The sequence below is a fragment of the Dipodomys spectabilis genome, unplaced genomic scaffold (genome assembly GCF_019054845.1).
Source record: "Dipodomys spectabilis isolate Male_0828 unplaced genomic scaffold, ASM1905484v1 ptg000003l, whole genome shotgun sequence".
In the NCBI taxonomy this organism is placed as follows: domain Eukaryota; kingdom Metazoa; phylum Chordata; class Mammalia; order Rodentia; family Heteromyidae; genus Dipodomys; species Dipodomys spectabilis.
The window spans coordinates 14,621,534-14,639,596 of NW_024870680.1; the positions used below are offsets into that span (position 1 = coordinate 14,621,534).

Below are 18,063 nucleotides of genomic sequence, written 5' to 3' on the forward strand. Positions count from 1 at the left end.
TTTTATTTTTGGTGGTCATGGGGCTTGAACTCTGGGCCTGAGCATGTCCCTCAGCTCTTCAGCTTAAGGCAAGCGCTCTACCACTTGAACCACAGCGCCACTTCCAATTTTCTGGTCATTTACTGGAGATAGGTGTCTCATGGATTTTCCTGCCCAGGCTGCATTGAAACACGATCCTTAGATCTCAGCCTCCTGAGTAGCTAGGATTACAGGCATGAGTCAAAGGCGCCTTGGTTCCTACTATTTATTGTGTGAATTTCAGTTTGTTGATCAAATCTCATGAGAATTTCAATTGGGATCTTAATCAGGTTAGCTAGATTCATACAGGAACACTGAATAAGATGCTTGGTTTACAGTAGGGGCTTACCAAATATTTGATAACCAAATGATTGTATTAGAGAGCAAACTCAATTTTTGATCCTTACTAACCCAAAACAAAGCTTGGAACATAGAGTATGTTCAATAGAATTTCCCAAACTGACTGAATTGAATGGAAGAAATGTAAGTCAACAGTCATGCTAGCACAAGTGACTCATGCCTGCTGAATACCCAGGGAGGAAAAAGTCTGGAGGATCACAGTTCTAAACCAGCTGGGCCAAAAAAGTCTGTGAAACTCCAACTCCAAAATAACCAGCAAAAAGTCAGGCTAGAGGCAGGGCTGAAGTAGGAGAGTACCAGCCAAGTGAGTACAAGTCTTGGGTTCAGACCTCAATGGGAAGGAAGAAAAAGAGGGAGGAAGAAACACTTTCATACATAAGCCCAGGTTGGCCTCCTGCTTCAGACTTCCTCCATGTGTTACAGATGGGCACTATTCTGCCCAGCACTCCTGGTGGCTTTACTGGAGGAAGAGAGATCAGTTACATACTAGACATATGCATACTCCTTGTCTCATGGCCCTCCGCTGTCTTAGGACTCCACAAGCAAGAATGCCATCAATAGATGTGGCCCCTCTACCTTGCATAAGTATAGATAAAATAAGCATTAAAAAAAAATCCTCCAGGGGCTGGGAAGGTGGCTCAGTGGTAGAGTGCTTGCCTTGCATGCATGAGGCCCTGCGTTCGACTCCTCAGCACCACATAAGCAGAAAAAGCTGGAAGTGGGGCTGAGGCTCAAGTGGTAGAGCGCTAGCCTACAGCTGAAGAGCTGAGGGACAGCACCTAGGCCCAGAGTTCAGGCCCCATGGCTGACAAAAAAAAAAAAATCCTCCAATCAGTGTACTTTGTTATCAGCAAAAACAAAATAAAACAAAAACTACAGACTAATAGATGTAGATAATAATTGAAAAGGTATTTTGGATATAAAGAGTCAAATACACTATTCAAATAGTTGCCCTCTTTTAAAACCTATCATATATCTAACAAAACTGTAAAATTCCATTATATTTCTACTGGATAATACTTGTCTAGAGACATGAGACAGTCTGGTACTTATGGACAAACCATATGGTTTATCTTATAATAAGAGAAGGAAACAGTAAATAAAGGCCATTTTTTTTAATGGTCCTAGGGATCCAGCCCTGAGCCAAATTATTTATTAACTGTTGTCTAAGTATCTATGTGTCCAGAACTATTCCAGGCATATGGCAAACAAGAAAGAATAAGACATTATTCCTTTGCTCAAGGAATAAGGTCTAAATTGAATAGATAAAAAGGTGCCTTTATGTATAAAGATTGCTGCCAGCAACTAAGAAAGTGATTACCTTAAGGGCCACTTGGCTATCTAGTTTTTCATTCCTATTTGCTCCCACTTTATTTGCTTGGTCCTATTTTGCTCAGTCCTTCAGGCCCCACAACGATCAACAGAGGGAGTATGTATGTTTGACATATACAACAAGTTATTTGATTTCATTTTAGTTGTTGCTAGTATCTTCTTGCACATAAGCTGTCCCACCCCACAGATCTATAACCGGCAATATTAATATAGACCCATATTTTCTACCACAGGGCAGATATCACTTACTTCCTAGTAGCTCACAAATGCCCCCCAAAAAAGTATATAATCACTTTAAAAATATAACTATTGGTTAGTAATCCTAGCCTGTAATCCTAGCTACTCAGGAGGCATCTGAGGATCAGAGTTCAAAGCCAGCCCAGGCAGGAAAGTCCAAGAGATTCTTATCCCCGATAAACTTCTTAGAAAAAGCAGGAAGTGGCACTGTGGCTCAAATAGTATAGTTTTAGCCTTGAGCAAAAAGAAGCTCAGGAGCTGGGCCCTGGTGGCTCATGCCTATAATATTAAGTAAATCAGGAGGTTGAGATCTGAAGATTGCAGTTCAAAGCCAGCCAGGGCAAGAAAGTCCATGAAACTCTTATCTCCAATAAACTACTCAGAAAAGGCCAGAAGTAACACTGTGGTTCAAATAGTAGAGTGCTAGTCTTGAGCTGAAGAAACTCAGGAATAGTGCCCAGGCCAAGTTCAAACCCCAGGACCAGCACACAAAAAAAGGAAACATTTTTCTAATATTTGTAAGACCTTTAAATGTGCAGAGTTCAAACCCCAGGACCAGCACACAAAAAAAGGAAACATTTTTCTAATATTTGTAAGACCTTTAAATGTGCAGAGTACCATGTAGACTTTGAAGGAGACAAATTGACTTTTCTAAATAAAATGTCTATTTCACACACACACACACACACACACACACACACACACACACACACACACACACACACACACACACACACACACACACACACACACACACTGGGAACTTACCCAGAAGAAAACAACAATTGTACTAACATCAACTTCTACTATTAGTAACTTACTGTGAATTCAGCCCAGGAAAGGGCAGAATGGCCTCCTCCATGCAATAGAAGCTCTATTTCACACACACACACACACACACACACACACACACACACACACACACACACACACACACACACACACACACACACACACACACACACACTATGGGAACTTACCCAGAAGAAAACAACAATTGTACTAACACACACACACACACACACACACACACACACACACACACACACACACACACACACACACACACACACACACACACACACACACACACACACACACACACACACACACACACACACACACACACACACTATGGGAACTTACCCAGAAGAAAACAACAATTGTACTAACATCAACTTCTACTATTAGTAACTTACTGTGAATACAGCCCAGGAAAGGGCAGAATGGCCTCCTCCATGCAATAGAAGCAGGACCGGCCCCTCGGTACCACTCTTGTAAACTCGAAAAGTGTATGAACAGTTAAAGATAACATATTTGTGTTCTAACTGAGGTTTTTAAAATTAACCATATCAATACTGACTACAAAATCTAGGCAGCAACAAGCTACATGTAAAACTGTAAAGGAAACAAATAGATGTTTCTGAGATATTAACTTTCTTTAAGTCTGGAACCAGTATGATCATTTTTTTTCAATTAAAAATAATTCTTCCCATTTCTCTAATGAAGAGATAATCCTTGGTTTGCAAAAATGAAATCAGCACAACAAACTTGACTCCTGAAACTTCCTCTGACCCCTATGAAGTATATCATTTTCAGGAATTTCATTTTTAATCCCTTCCTTATGCATTAAACAATTATAGCCAAGAAAGATAATAGCATAGACTTAAAGATAACATTCTATGCTGTACAAAGAATAGGTGGGGAATAAAATGAAATAAACAGCTACACATCTTATAAAACAATACCATAAGCATACTAATGAATAAACTACTTTATAGAGGATATATCCTTTCCAGTTTCATTCTCTACTTCCACATCTTCCATGGATTCAAAGTACTGACTCCAAGAAACAGGGGAAAAGTCCCGTTTTCTTCCAGGGCTAAGGGAAAAAAGAGAGAATGAGACACACATTTCAAGTAAAAAATAGTTATGCATGAGAACAAATAAATGTGAAATCTGAAATGAAAATAGCAAGAGTATTTTCTCTCAAAGATAGTAAGGGTTCATATTACAAAGCATCATACTAAAATGTGTTTATAAGTTCAACTATAGATTTAAGAATAAAAGTTTTAGGATTTTATAAAATCTTAGGATTCATTAGTAGACTTTAATCACAAATTTTGTGTATATGTACCTAACAAAATCATTTAGTTCTTTCTCCTTGATCTTGACTATGGGCTAATTTCTATCCTAATAGCATTCTTCCTACAACTTTTGGTCACTATTCTTCCCTTATATTTTCAATCTGATACCATTTTATGTTTGTCATTTCCCAAAATGTCAATGTACAACCTTCACAGAAGTCAAACTAACCTCAATATCTTGAGGTTAGTTTGAAGAATTTATCTGAAGATCTGTTCATATAGAAGTGAAATGCTGAGCACCGGTGGCTCACGCCTGTAATCCTAGCTACTCAGGAGACTGAGATCTGAGGATCGAGGTTCAAAGCCAGGAACATCCATGAGATTCTTATCTCTAATTAATTACCAGAAAACCAGAAGTGGCACTGTGGCTAGAGTGGTAGAGCACTGGCCTTGAGCTGAAGAGCTCAGGGACAGCACCCAGGCCCAGAGTTCAAGCCCCACAACGACCACCACCACCATCAACAACAAAAAAAAGTGAAATAATTTATCTATCCAATATAGCATTTGATGGATAGTAGTAGGAAATGGGAACCTAAATATTCATGAGAGGACTGATTAAGTTGTAGTACACAGAAATGCTTAACTACAAAAAAAAAGAAGAGAAGTTCTTTATATGTGGATGCATCACTACAAGATACACTGTTAAGTAAAAAGACAAGCATGATATACACACTACCACTTGTATTTAAAAGTGGGTATACCAGATGCTGGTGGCTCATTCCTATACTCTGACCTAATCAGGAGGCTGAGATCTGAGAATTTCAGTTTGAAGCTCGTCCAGGCAGACACATTCTTGAGACTCTTATCTCCAATTACCCAGAAAAAAAATTTGGAGCTGAATGTCATCTATGAGTGAAAAATCAAGGTGAGAACTCAGAACCCTGAGTTAAGCCCTAGTACCAGAAAAAAATATGTGGGATATATGAATATAACTTTTTAGATATTTCATCATTTCTGGAAGGATATTAGCATAAAATTGATTATACCTGTGAAACAGGAATCATGACAAAAATAAGAAATATATTTCAATGTACATTTCTTTTTAATATCTGTTTTTTAAAAATGATCATAAAGCCAAGGCATTGGTGGTTCATACCTGTCATCCTAGCTACTTGGGAGGCTGATATCTGAGGATCACTGTCTGAAGTCAGCCCCAGCAGGAAAGTCCATGAGACCCAAAAACTACTCAGAAAAAGCCAGAAGTAATGCTATGGCTCTAGTGGTAGAGGGCTAGCCTTGAGCAAAAGCAGCTCAGGAACAGAGCCCAGGGCCAGAGTTTAAGCCCCAGGATTGAAAAAAAAATCATACACAGCATACATTTAAAAGCAAAAATAATGAATAGGTTACATATTTGCAAACTATTCTTTATCCTTGGATGAGACTCAGGAGAGGAATCCTGAGCCTTCCCCTATTTCCATAATACTATTCCCAGAAATATAAGGAATTCAGAACTTGATCAGTAGCACAATACTTTTTGTCAGACATCTTCCTGTATATGTCATGAGTCTGAATAGAAAATATAAGACAAAGATACTTTACACTGTAGAAGCATTCTTGGTGTCTATAATACTGAAAAGAATTACAAAGGAGAAGCTGAGTAGTCAGAGATATAATTTGTCAACCGTGATGCATTTACAGCATTGAACATCTATCTATTCTGTTCCAGGCATTGATTCAGATCAATCTTTCTAACAAGGAAACCACTTTGGGAACTTTAAAAAGTATTGACACTTGGTTCTCACTCCAACAATTGGATTTAACTTGATTAGAGTACATCTGAGAATTCTTAGTTTCCCAAGTTGAGCAACAAGTGCTAGGAATGCAGAGGTTAGTACATGATTTAGAATGAGAAAAGATTTCAAATTCTTTAAAGTTTCTATCATTTCTGTACACTTCCCTATATGTTCTCACAATTAACAGTATGGATTTGATTAATCAAATTATTTTTGCCTTAAACTTCAGTAAGCCCTTTAAAGAATTTAATATTTCTGACATTTGGTAACTGCTTAATGACTGGATAATCCTACCTTCTGATAGTGGTGCCTCTGTGGAAGTAAATTGCAATTTTAGCTTGGACCAGTTTTTCCATTTTGTTTTTTGGTTGTATATGAACTCTTATGGGAACATTAGAAGCAGTACTTCTAATTCTTCTTATTAGTCACTTACCAATACACTCATGCATACAATAACTCAAGTAAAACAACCATAACATGGCATGTCAATAATACTACAAAAAAGCTGGGCGCTGGTGGCTCACGCTTGTAATCCTAGCTACTCAGGAGGCTGAGATCTGAGGATCATGGTTCAAAGCCAGCCCAGGCAGGAAAGTCCGTGAATCTCTTATCTCCAATAAACCACAGAAAACCGGAAGTGGCGCAATAGCTCAAGTGGTAGAGCGCTAGCCTTGAGCTGAAGAGCTGAGGGACAGCGCTCAGGCCCAGAGTTCAAGCCCCATGACCAAAGAAAAAAAAAAAAAACCTACAAAAAATTTCAAGAATACAGTATGAATTTTTTTACATCTGGACCAAGGATATCACTACAGCAATAGTACATAATATTTACAGTGCATAACAGTGAGTCACCATGCATAATACTTTACAAACCTGAACTATTTTTATCCTATTTTACAGATGAAAATTAGAGATATCAAGTAACTTCTCCAAGATCACACAACTCCTAGGTAGCAGTGATAGGATTCAAATCCAGTTCCATTACTCTCCAAAGCTTTTTTTCTTCTCTCTCTCACTCTGCATTACGTTTATGAAAAGTGGTAAGATTTTAATGCACATCTCAGAGGCTTCTTTTGCAAAGTTTAAATATAGCTAGCACCAGGCGCCAGTGGCTCACATCCGTAACCCTAGGTATCAGGAAGCTGAGATCTAAGGATTATGGTTTGAAGCCAGCCAGGCAAAGTCCCGGTGAGACTATTATCTCTAATAAACACTCAAAAAACCAGAAGTGGTGCTGTGTTGTGACTCAAGTGGTAAAGCACTAGCCTTTGTGTACAAAGAAGCTTGGGGACAATGCCCAGGCCCTGAGTTCAAGCCTCACAACCAACAATCAATCAATCAATCAATCAAGCTAGCTTTGCTAATGCCATCGAAATTCTCCTAAAGAAAAATTACTTCCTATAAACAGAAACTTCCTAAAACAGTATCTTCCATTCCTTAACTTTCCTTTTTTTTTCAGTTTAAAAAAAAAAAGTGCTCCAGGGACTAACTTACATCAACAAAATAAGTAATTACTACTTGCTTAAATAATAAATATTTTTAGCTTATAATTTTTATTCTCATATTTAGAATTACATGCAATTTCTTTATATATATTCACATCGGAAAGACAAATTGAAATCAAATATGCATAACTAGAATCAAGTTAAGATTTCACATAAGGACAATTTATGTTTAGGAAAAGCAATAAATATTTTTCTATCCCCAGAGGATGTTTCTATCTACCTAGAGATTTTTCCAGTGTACCTTTAAGTCTATCTTTTTTTTTTCTTTTTCTTTTTTTCCTTTTTTTTTGGTGCCTGTATTGGGGAACTTAAATTCAGGGCCTCATACTCTCGCTTGCCTTTTTCACCCAAGACTGATAGTCTACCATTTGAGCACTTCCACTTGTTTATCTTTGTGGGTTTTTGGGGGGACCGGTCGAGGGGACTGAATTCTGGGCCTGGGCGCTGTCCCTCAGCTCTTCAGCTCAAGGCTAGTGCTCTACCACTTGAGCCACAGCGCCACTTCTGGCTTTTTTTTTCCTGCTTATGTGGTGCTGAGGAATCGAACCCAGGGCCTCATGCATGCAAGGCAAGCGCTCTACCACTGAGCCACCTTCCCAGCCCTTTATTCTTTTTCTAAATTTTCTAAATTACCATCCTTAGGTAGTTGCCATTTAACAAAGCAATTTATGAATATATGGTATCTTGATCAATTTCACCCCTTTTACATCTATCTTTTTTTTTATTGTGGAAGTACTATACAGAGGGGTTACAATTACATGGGCAAGATAATGAGTACATTTCTTATCAAGCAGTGTAGCCTCCTCCTTTGTTTCCCCTTCCCATCCCTTCCCATCCTCCCCCCTCCCCCAATCCTCCTCCCACCCCCACCAAAGTTGTAAAGTTCATTTTCGACACAAGACTTGTACATCTCATTGTTGCAATGGGTCCACCTTTATCCCTATTTAAACAATTTGCTTTTTCCCTTCCCCTCCACAAATTATACCGACATCAAATACAGTGAAAGCAGGGGTTATACCGTGGGGGAGGGACATACAAAGCAACAAAGAAATAATCTAAAAATATGGAACGCTTCATGAATTTTCATGTCATCCTTGCACAGGGGCCATGCTAATCTTCTCTGTATTGTTCCAATTTTAGTATATGTGCTGCCGAAGTGAACACAACATCTGTCTTTTTGCTGGTTAATAGGAGATAAGTCTCATGGATTTTTCTACTCAGCTTGCTTTGAACCACTACCTTCACATCTCAACCTCCTGAATCACTAGGATTACAGGCATGAGCCTGTAATCTTCTTTTGAGTTTGCAACTAGTATTAGGCAGGTAGCAAAAATTTTACATTATCTTTGTATTGTAGTTAGAATACCTTGTGTTTTTGAAATGTTCTTTCAAAAATAATTTTAGATTCTTATTTTATGTATAGCTACTTTATTGTCATTACTGTCTATGTAGGCTTTTTTTAGTTAAAAATTTTAAAATAAATTACTGACTTTTTCTCCATGAGATCATAATGAAAGAATTTTAAAAGTAATGAGAAAACTTCCAAAACACAATAGTTTTATATATATATATATACATATATATATATATATATATATATATATATATACACACACACATATACACACATATATATATATATATATAAATATATATATATATATACACACACACATATACACACACATATATATTATATATATATGTAGTGTGTGTGTGTCAGTCATGGGGACTGAACTATGGGCCTGAGTGCTTTCCCTTAGCTCTTCAGCTCAAGGCTAGTGCCCTACCACTTGAGCCACAGCACCACTTCCAGCTTTTTTCTGCTTATGTGGTGCTGAGGAATCGAACCCAGGGCCTCATGCTTGCAAGGCAAGCACTCTATCACTGAGCCAACTTCCCAGCCCTAAATTATATTTTTAAATTAAGAATTTGTTCATTCAATAAATATTTACCAAGAATTCATAATATGTATAAGGCCACCTGCATCTGAGGTGTGGTGATGAGGGATACTGGGATAGTTGTAAAACTAGAGATAAATGCTTCTGTCCTCAAGAGACTAATACTAATTACATAAATATCTAACACAGTATATAAAGAGTTAAATAGTTATAAAAATGTAACCCCTCTGTACTTTATAATAACAATAAAATTTTTTAAGAGTTAAATAGCTGAAGTATAGTAAATGTTCAAAGAAGAAGAAAGATTATTCCCAGTGTGAGGAATAAAGAGAAGTTTCAAAGAAAAAATAGTAACACCTAAGGAAGACATTTAAGGATAGACAGAATTTGGACTGATGGAAATAGGTGAAGGAAGGGTAAGGAAAACATTTCAGGCAAATATTAGAAAGCACGAATAAGACCTTTTATGGAGTTTGATAGAAGTCACTGAAAGCCAACACACAAATAGCTAGCTGGAAAGAAGTAGGAATAAGTACTACAGCTTTGAAAAGCTAAAAGAAGCTGATACAACTAAAAACAGAAAAAAAAAAAAAAACCCCGATGTTAGCTATAATAAAGTAGACAATATATATTGTGTTTTGTGTGTAAAAGGTAAGTGTTGGGAGACACAAAGAGAGGGAGACATTAATTTTCTTGGAAGTGGCCCAAGTCAAAGGGGTTTGTACTATAGAAAGTGAGCAGCCAATAAAATGTACAGATGAAAATATTTAAAAAATCAATGATGAAAGTACAAGATAGACGTGATTGTAACCTCACTAGGAAAGTACAGGAGGGTTGACTGGCAACGGAATGTAAAAGGAAGGAAAGCAAGAAAGAACTCTTAAAAGACAATCAATAAATGTTAGACATGTTCAAGAGATGGAGCATAACTGACAGAATTAAAGTGAATTCCAAAGTTAAATGTATAATTTTCTCCCCTCTCCTGCAATTAGAGGAAGAAGTGGTACTATGACAGACATGAAGAGTATCTGGCTTTGGCCTACATTAGGTGAATCAAATGTTTACAGACCTTTGCTGTGATCACAAACCATATTCAAAATGTCGTGAGAATAATGACCCTTCAATCTGAAAAAAAAATGCCTGTACATATATTCTGAATCCTATTCTACAATCTTCAAGAAACCCATCTAAAAATGTCAAACTTAGAACCTATGGTCCGAACTTTGACCTCAACAACCTACTTCCAGCAGAAAAATAAAATGACTGATGAGTTACTCTACTTTTAATAGTTTCTAAACCTAAAATTACTTTGCATCTACTACCAGCTAAAGGCTTATTTTCACAACCCCATAATGCCTTTATTAATTCTATGACCTTAAGCAAGTCACTAAATTTGTCCAAGTTAAGTTTTCCATGTCAGATGGGGTTATATTATCAACTTTATAAAGTGTGTTATAAGGAATAAGGTAGCCCTCTCATCACTGTCAAATTAGCTTATTCTATTTTTAATGATACAACTATCATTAAAAATGATAAATATAATAAAAAGTATTACATTTCAATGTTATTATTCCCAAGTTATCCCACCTAATCTGGTACTACTATGAGATCCATGAGAACATCTCCCATGTTTTTCACCAATGTATTCCCAAAGTCTGACACAGCAATAATTATTATCTTCTGACATTATGAAATGAGTTGATGTGCATAGAACACTAAGCTTAGTATATAAGTAAATATTTATTATTACTCTTAAGTGGCTTTGAGGCTAATAAATGTAAGTCCCTTTACTTAAACTTAATAAGGTTTACAGTAAAAGAAAATGGGACATGACAAAACTACATTAATTAAGGTTTTTGTACAGGCATAAAAATTTTAACATACAGAATAATAGACAACTGAATAATAGACTCTACAATCTAGGAAAAACTTTTAAGATTCATTAATAATTTTTAAAAAGAAATCACAATTCAATGGGGGAATCATAATCTTTCTTTAAAAAAGATGTTGGAACAACTAAATATCTATATTATAAAACTGAACTTCTTCATACCACACACATAAAGCAATGTCAATCATCAACCTAAATGAAAGAACTAAAATTATAAAACTGTGAGAAAAAAAATCAAGGTAAAATGTATGCTTACAGGTCATGTAACAATTTCTGTTAGCTATAGAGATAAAAAATTTCAGGGATAATAACCATGAAAAAAGCATAAAACACCCAAGGAAACAAATCTGTAATGATTTCACATATTGCTAGGCACCAGTGGCTACTTTGGAGGCTGAGATATGAAGATACTTAATCTAGCTACTTAGAAGGATGAGATATGAGGATTGAGCATCAAGGTTCAAAGCCAAGGTTCAAAGTCCTGATTTTGGCCTCCTAGGAATGTAGGATTGCAAGTGTGAGCCATTGTGCCTGGCTTTGATTTTTGTATATGATGAGAGATAGTAAATAATCTAGTTACAGTCTTCTCCACATGATATCCAGTTATCTCAACACCATTTGTTAAATATATGCTTTTTTCAGTGTATGTTCATGGCAACTTTGTGGAGACTCAGTTGGCTAGAACTGTGTGGGCTCTTTTCTGGGTCCTTTATTCTATTCCATTGGTCCACATGTCTATTTTTTGTGTCAGTACCATGTTATTTTTCTACTATGGTTGTGTAATAAAATTGAAATTAGGTATTATGATCATTATTCATCATGCTCGGTAATGATTTGGCTACTCAGGGAGTTTTGTATTTCCATATTAAGTTTATGATTCCTTCTGTCTTAATTATTGGTAGTTGTGTCAAGCAGTAACAAAACAATAGCAATGAGTACTTAAGTTCTTCTAGAATGAGATCAAATACCATCTCTAGCTGCCTGTATTCTGGGCTTGTAGGTTCATCTTCCCATTTTTAAAAACAGCAAGTAATATAGCAGTTTCAAATTATCTTTCAGACTCTGACCTGTTGTCCAGTTTCCTCCTCCTCCTTCTTTTTTTTTTTGTAGTGGGGCTTGAACTCTGGACCTGGGTGCTGTCCCTCAGCTCTTCAGCTCAAGGCAAGTGCTCTATCACTTGAGCCACAGTGCCACTTCTGGTTTTCTGGTAGTTTATTGGAGATCAGAGTCTCACGAACATACCTGCCAGGGCTGGTTTTGAACGTGATTTTCAGATCTCAACCTTCTGAGTAGCTAGGATTACAGGTGCGAGCCACCGGTGCCTGGCTAGTTTCCCTCTTCTTTAAAAGATACTTGCAAAGATACTCTGGGTCTGCCTAGACAATTCAGTAATATCTATTTTAAAGTTAGTTAAATTAGCAAACTTAATTCTCCTCCCTGCCATGTAAAAAAATTATAAATTTCAAGGATGCAGACCTTAGTATCAATGGGGTGCTATTATTGCACCTGAAACAGATTCTTAACTTCTGTTTTAATTCAGACTAACAGCAGAAACAGTGATTAAACTTGGAAGTTCTATTCAGCATGTATGCTATAGCATCTGGGGTGGGGGGGGGGAACCACTTTAAGAAGCCAATAAAAACCTATGAGAGGGGCTGGGAAGGTGGCTCAGTGGTACAGTGCTTGCCTTGCAGGCATGAGGCCCTGGGTTCAATTCCTCAGCACCACATAAGCGGAAAAAGCTGGAAGTGGCGCTGTGGGCACTGAAGGACAGCATCCAGGCCCAGGGTTCAGGCCCCACGACTAACAAAAAACAAAAACCTATGAGAACACATAAGCAGACAAAGCTGGAAATGGCGCTGTGGCTCAAGTGGTAGAGTGCTGAGCTGAAGAGCTGAGGGACAGCGCTCAGGCCCAGAGTTCAAGCCCCCTAGCCAACCCCTCCCCCCCCAAAAAAAAGAAGACATGCAGAGAGAGAAATACTAAAGGCTTTGGTGATAGAATGCAGAAATAAGTCAAGTCCATGAAATAGACCAGATGGATTAAAGATGTAAAAACTGAGTTCTCAAGATGTTTCCACAAATACAAAATTTGAAATATGGCCTGTCACTAGAGTCCACTGAAAGGGAGATAGCCAATCAAACGTAGTCTAACCAAAGGCCTAAGATCTACTCTCAATATTTCTAGGCATACTCTGCACCTTTGCCTAGCTGCCTGCTATATCTCTCTTGTATTGAGTTCTAATAAGTTTTCATTTCTCCTATTTTCTCACCGGGACTCTAACTCAGTCAGTATCTGATGCTTTCACTCATTGTCTAGCATTCTACCAACTCCAATCCCATTTTCTATTCTCTTGTCATGGTAAATTCTTTTTATCAACTTAGAGTTCCAAATATACAAGACAGAGAATCCTAGTTTATTGAACTTAAACCTATCTTCTTATAAACATGAGTCTTATTATGTAAATATAAAACATTAAACATCCGGGCACCTGTGGCTCAGGTCTGTAATCCTAGCTACTCAGGAAGCTAAGATCTGAGGATTACGGTTCAAAGCCAGCCCGGGTAGGAAACTCCCTGAGAGTCTTATTTCCAATAAACCACTAGAAAACCAGAAGTGGTGCTGTGGCTCAAGCAGTAGAGCACTCACCTTGAGCTAAAGAGCATAGGGAAAGTGCCCAGGCCCAATTCAAGCCCCACAACCAACAAAACAAACTAAAAAACATATTAAGTAATGTTGATTGTATCAGGTCTTGATAGATTTTTTCTTGGGATTTTTGTTCATGAATAATATTCTAAACAAATTGTGAATATTTTACATTTAAATGTCAAAAAATAAACCTATATTCTTTCTTCTACAGAAATACTGAGCTAACATTGAAATGAAATTGATACTCCAAAGCTTATAGCTATACAAAACACCTCATTGTTCATAATTTTTGTATGGCTCATGGGTTGATTTTTACATTTTTAAAAGTTTAGTGGAAAAAAACCAGTTTAATGGCATGTGAAAATTACGTAATCAAAGTATGAAGTTTTTTTGGACTACAAAAAATAAAAAAAAATAACAAGTCAGGTGACTGTGGCTGCTCAGGTGACTGAGATCTGAGGATTCCTGTTTAAAGTCAGCCTGGGAAGATAAATCTGAATGATTCTTATCTCTAATTAACAAAAAGCTGGAAGTGAGTTTATAGTTCAGATGGTAGTGTGCTAATCTTGAGCAGAAAATACTAAGAGCATGAGGCATTTGAGTTCAAGTCCCACTACTGGCACACGCGTGCTCGCGTGCGCACACACACGTTAACAACAACAAAGAAAATTAGGTTGTAACCAAATTTCACTGCCCCAAAATAAAGTGTTATTGGAACACAGATACACTCATTCACTGATATATTGCCTATGGCCATTTTTACACTACAGCAGAGTTGAATAACTACAACAGACTTGCAAAGCCTAAATTATTATCTGACCCTTGACAGAAAAAGTTTGCCAATCCTGGATATAGATAACAGGTGCTACACACACACACACACACACACACACACACACACACACACACACACACACACACACACACACACACACACACACACACACACATACAACTAGAAAAGTGGGCTTGGCACTAGAGGCCCACACTGTAATCCTAATATTCAGAAGGCTGAGACCTGAAGGACTGAAGTTTGAAGCCAGCCTAGGCAGAAAAATCTGAGACTTCATTTCCAATTAACCAGCAAAAGCTGGACTACAGGTATGGCTCAAGTGGTAGAGCTCAGTGAGCAAGAAAGCAGAGAAGAGTGTGAAGTCCTGAGTTGAAGGCCCTATACTGGCATGCACACACACTCACTCCATACACCACACAGAAAAGACAAAGAGACAGAGACAGAGAGAGACAGAGAGAAGAGCAGCCAGAGAAGGCTGGGCTAACCAGGTAAAACTCACAATACATTTAACATGAAGTTACATTTAACATCAAGTTTTATAAAACATTTATTTAACTATGCTACAATAGAAGGCATAAAGAAAAACAAAGAGACTCTTATGCTCTAGGAGCTCTAAATGTATTGGGAAACATAGATTTACCATAGGTAAGTTTGACAAAATAACAATAAAAAGGACTTGAAAAAACATTAAAGGGAGGCAGTGCAAACAAAATAAACTTGGTAACTGGTATGAACCAAAACATTTGGGTAGACTGGGGGTGTAGTTTAGTTGTAGGGATTCAGTACCAGAATTTTTAAATTGGGCAAATGATATTGTCTGAGAGCTTTTTATGTTATTCTTTAAACACAGACCATTGTCAAGCATTGGTGGATATGCCTGTGATCCTCTGCTACTAGGCTGAGACATGAAGATCAAAAATCAAAGCCAATGATGCCAGGTGCTGGTGGCTCATGCCTGTAATCCTAGCTACTCAGGAGGCTGAGATCTGAGGATCATGGTTCAAAGCCAGTCTGGGCAGAAAGTCCATGAAACTCTTATCTCCAATAAACCACCAGAAAACCGGAAGTGGTGCTGTGGCTCAAACAGTAGAGTGCTCACCTTGAGCTGAAGAGCGCAAGGACAGCGCCCAAGCCTCATGTCCGACAAAAAAAAAAAAAAAAAATCAAAGCCAATGAGGGTGATAAAGTCCATGAGACTCATATTTCCAATTACCCAATAAGATGTCAAAAGTGGAGGTGTGGCTCAAGTGGAAAAGCACCAGCTTTGAGTAGAAAAAGCCAAGTGATAGTATGAGGCCCTGAGTTCAAGCTCCAGTTCCCACACAATAGACAGATAAATGTAGACTGCTCACTATGGTCCCTAAACTTGACAGTTACCAAGGAGGTGCCACCCCTTTTAGAAAATATTCTTCACCCAGAAAATAAGATAAACTAGGCGAGGGGAAAAAAAAAAACTAACAAAGTTAGTTTGAAAATAATTGTTAATAGATATTTATCTCTTATCGAGGGACTTGCTTTATGATTGGGGAATCAAAGAAGGAATAAATGATCAAATTTTCATAAAATAGAATTAACAGAAATAAGTTCAGAATAAAGAGACCAGTTATATGCATGACTTTCAACCATATGACTAATTTAAATCTCAAATTACCTAAAAGCTAGTCTTGAAATGAGGTAGATTATTCTATACTTCTACAAAGAAGTATAAAAAGCTTTCAGGGGCTAGGAAGGTGGCTCAGTGGTAGAGTGCTTGCCTTGCATGCCTGAGGCCCTGGGTTCGATTCCCCAGCACCACATAAGCAATAAGAAAAAAGCCGGAAGTGGCACTATGGATCAAGTGGTAGAGCGCTAGCCTTGAGCTGAAGAGCTGAGGGACAGCGCCCAGGCCCAGAGTTCAGGCCCCATGACTGGACCCCCCCCCCCCAAAAAAAAAAGCTTTCAGGAAAAAAGGCAAATATCACTTCAGTTATACTACCTTAATGAAACTGGTGGGAAAATAAGGATGTTTTCATGGAATGGGGATAAACACATCCAAGATTTTGGGTTTCTTATCTCATCAGCACTTAAGTAGCCAGTATACAAAACAAAGCTCCAGGGAAATTCAGACATAATTATCCTAAATAAGTTCACAGTCTTGAGAAACAGACATTTGGCCAGAGAGGGGTCGCATCCACAGAGGTCCAAGGGAGCATAAAGCATATGCAGCTTGCCTAAAGTGTGATGATCAAGGCCTACTAGGAGAACATCTCCAAATCTAACAAAATTATATGACCAATTATTAAGGCAAGAAGAGAATGACGGAAGAGATTTTTACCCTGAGAGAATAAGGAATAAGAAATATAAGTTGCATGTTTTCAAATAAATGCCTCAAATCAAAATTGGCCCAATGTACTTGGAACACTGACTTGGCTGCCGAGTCTAAGTTATTGATGAGTCATGAACTACTGCACAGTAGCAGTCTTAGTCATTGTTGTCACAAATTCTCCAGACTTAGAATCTTGAGGTGGAAGCTAAATACTGAACTTTAATTGTAGACAGTCATTTAAATCAAGGCACCACTGCTTTTTAAATGTCTTCATTAGCAGTACTTTGAAGAGAATAGAAAGAAGGCAACCAGATGGCTGGATGAAGGTGGTAGTTTAGAGAATTTATTACTAGTAAAAAGGTCTTCTTATAGAAGCAGACTTTAAGACTCTAAAAACTACATACAATTTGCATTAGGCTATTAGAAATCATCTAACCCAATTCTTATTTCACATTATGTTTCAATTCTTACTTCTATTATGTTTCAAGCATGGCTTTAAATTCTGCAAAAAAAAAAAGATATCTACATTAAAGATGAATTACTCAAGAAAAATAAAGTCTGAATACGCAAACACACATAAATACATAAATAAGATTTAGTAAAAATGGAGGGAAAAGATTATGAAGAGTCTAAGTCATGAAGAGTCTAAGTCTCTAAGACTTAGAGTATGTATGGATAGAGAAGTGGAAAAAGAAGGGGAAAAAAAGTGAACAGAAGTAGAAATAAAAAAGGAAGCTCTGAAATTGATGGAAATGAGATACCATAAATCAAGACCAAGAAAAAGAATGAATTCTAGAGTATTTGCAGAGGAATAACATATGCAACTAAAATTATGTTTCTAAAAACTGAGTCTCGGTAGGACTGAGAATGTGGCTGAGTGGTAGAGTGCTTGCCTAGCATGCATGAGGCCCTGGGTTTGATTCCTCAGTACCACATACACAGAAAAAGCCAGAAGTAGCACTGTAGCTCAAGTGGTAGAATGCTAGCCTTGAGCAAAAGAAGCTCAAGGACAGTGCTCAGGCCCTGAGTTCAAGCCCCAGGACTGGCAAAAAAAAAAAAGTCTCAGAGACCTAAGTCCTAATCCTTAGAGTCCAACCACAAAGCTTCTACATTAATGCCAAGGTTGTTTGAGTTTTGGTTTCCACATTTATTAAGACAAAATATTTCCCCTGCTTCTGAGTCTCAGGTCCTTCAA

At 37.6% G+C, this 18,063-nt stretch overlaps 1 protein-coding gene and 1 non-coding gene across 2 annotated transcripts in view; both read right to left on the reverse strand.

Annotated features, from left to right (window-relative positions):
- Window positions 1–18,063, reverse strand: part of Ppme1 (protein phosphatase methylesterase 1) — a 48,691-nt gene that overhangs the window by 27,638 nt on the left and 2,990 nt on the right. Inside the window, exons 2-3 of the mRNA XM_042687278.1 lie at window positions 3,736–3,829; window positions 3,147–3,239 (exon numbers count right to left, since the gene is read on the reverse strand). Of these exons, the coding sequence (XP_042543212.1) occupies window positions 3,147–3,239; window positions 3,736–3,829 (187 nt within the window). The remainder of the gene's footprint in view (window positions 1–3,146; window positions 3,240–3,735; window positions 3,830–18,063) is intronic.
- Window positions 8,387–8,493, reverse strand: LOC122117080. The gene has a single exon (XR_006149087.1). It is a non-coding gene; the product is annotated as a U6 spliceosomal RNA (small nuclear RNA).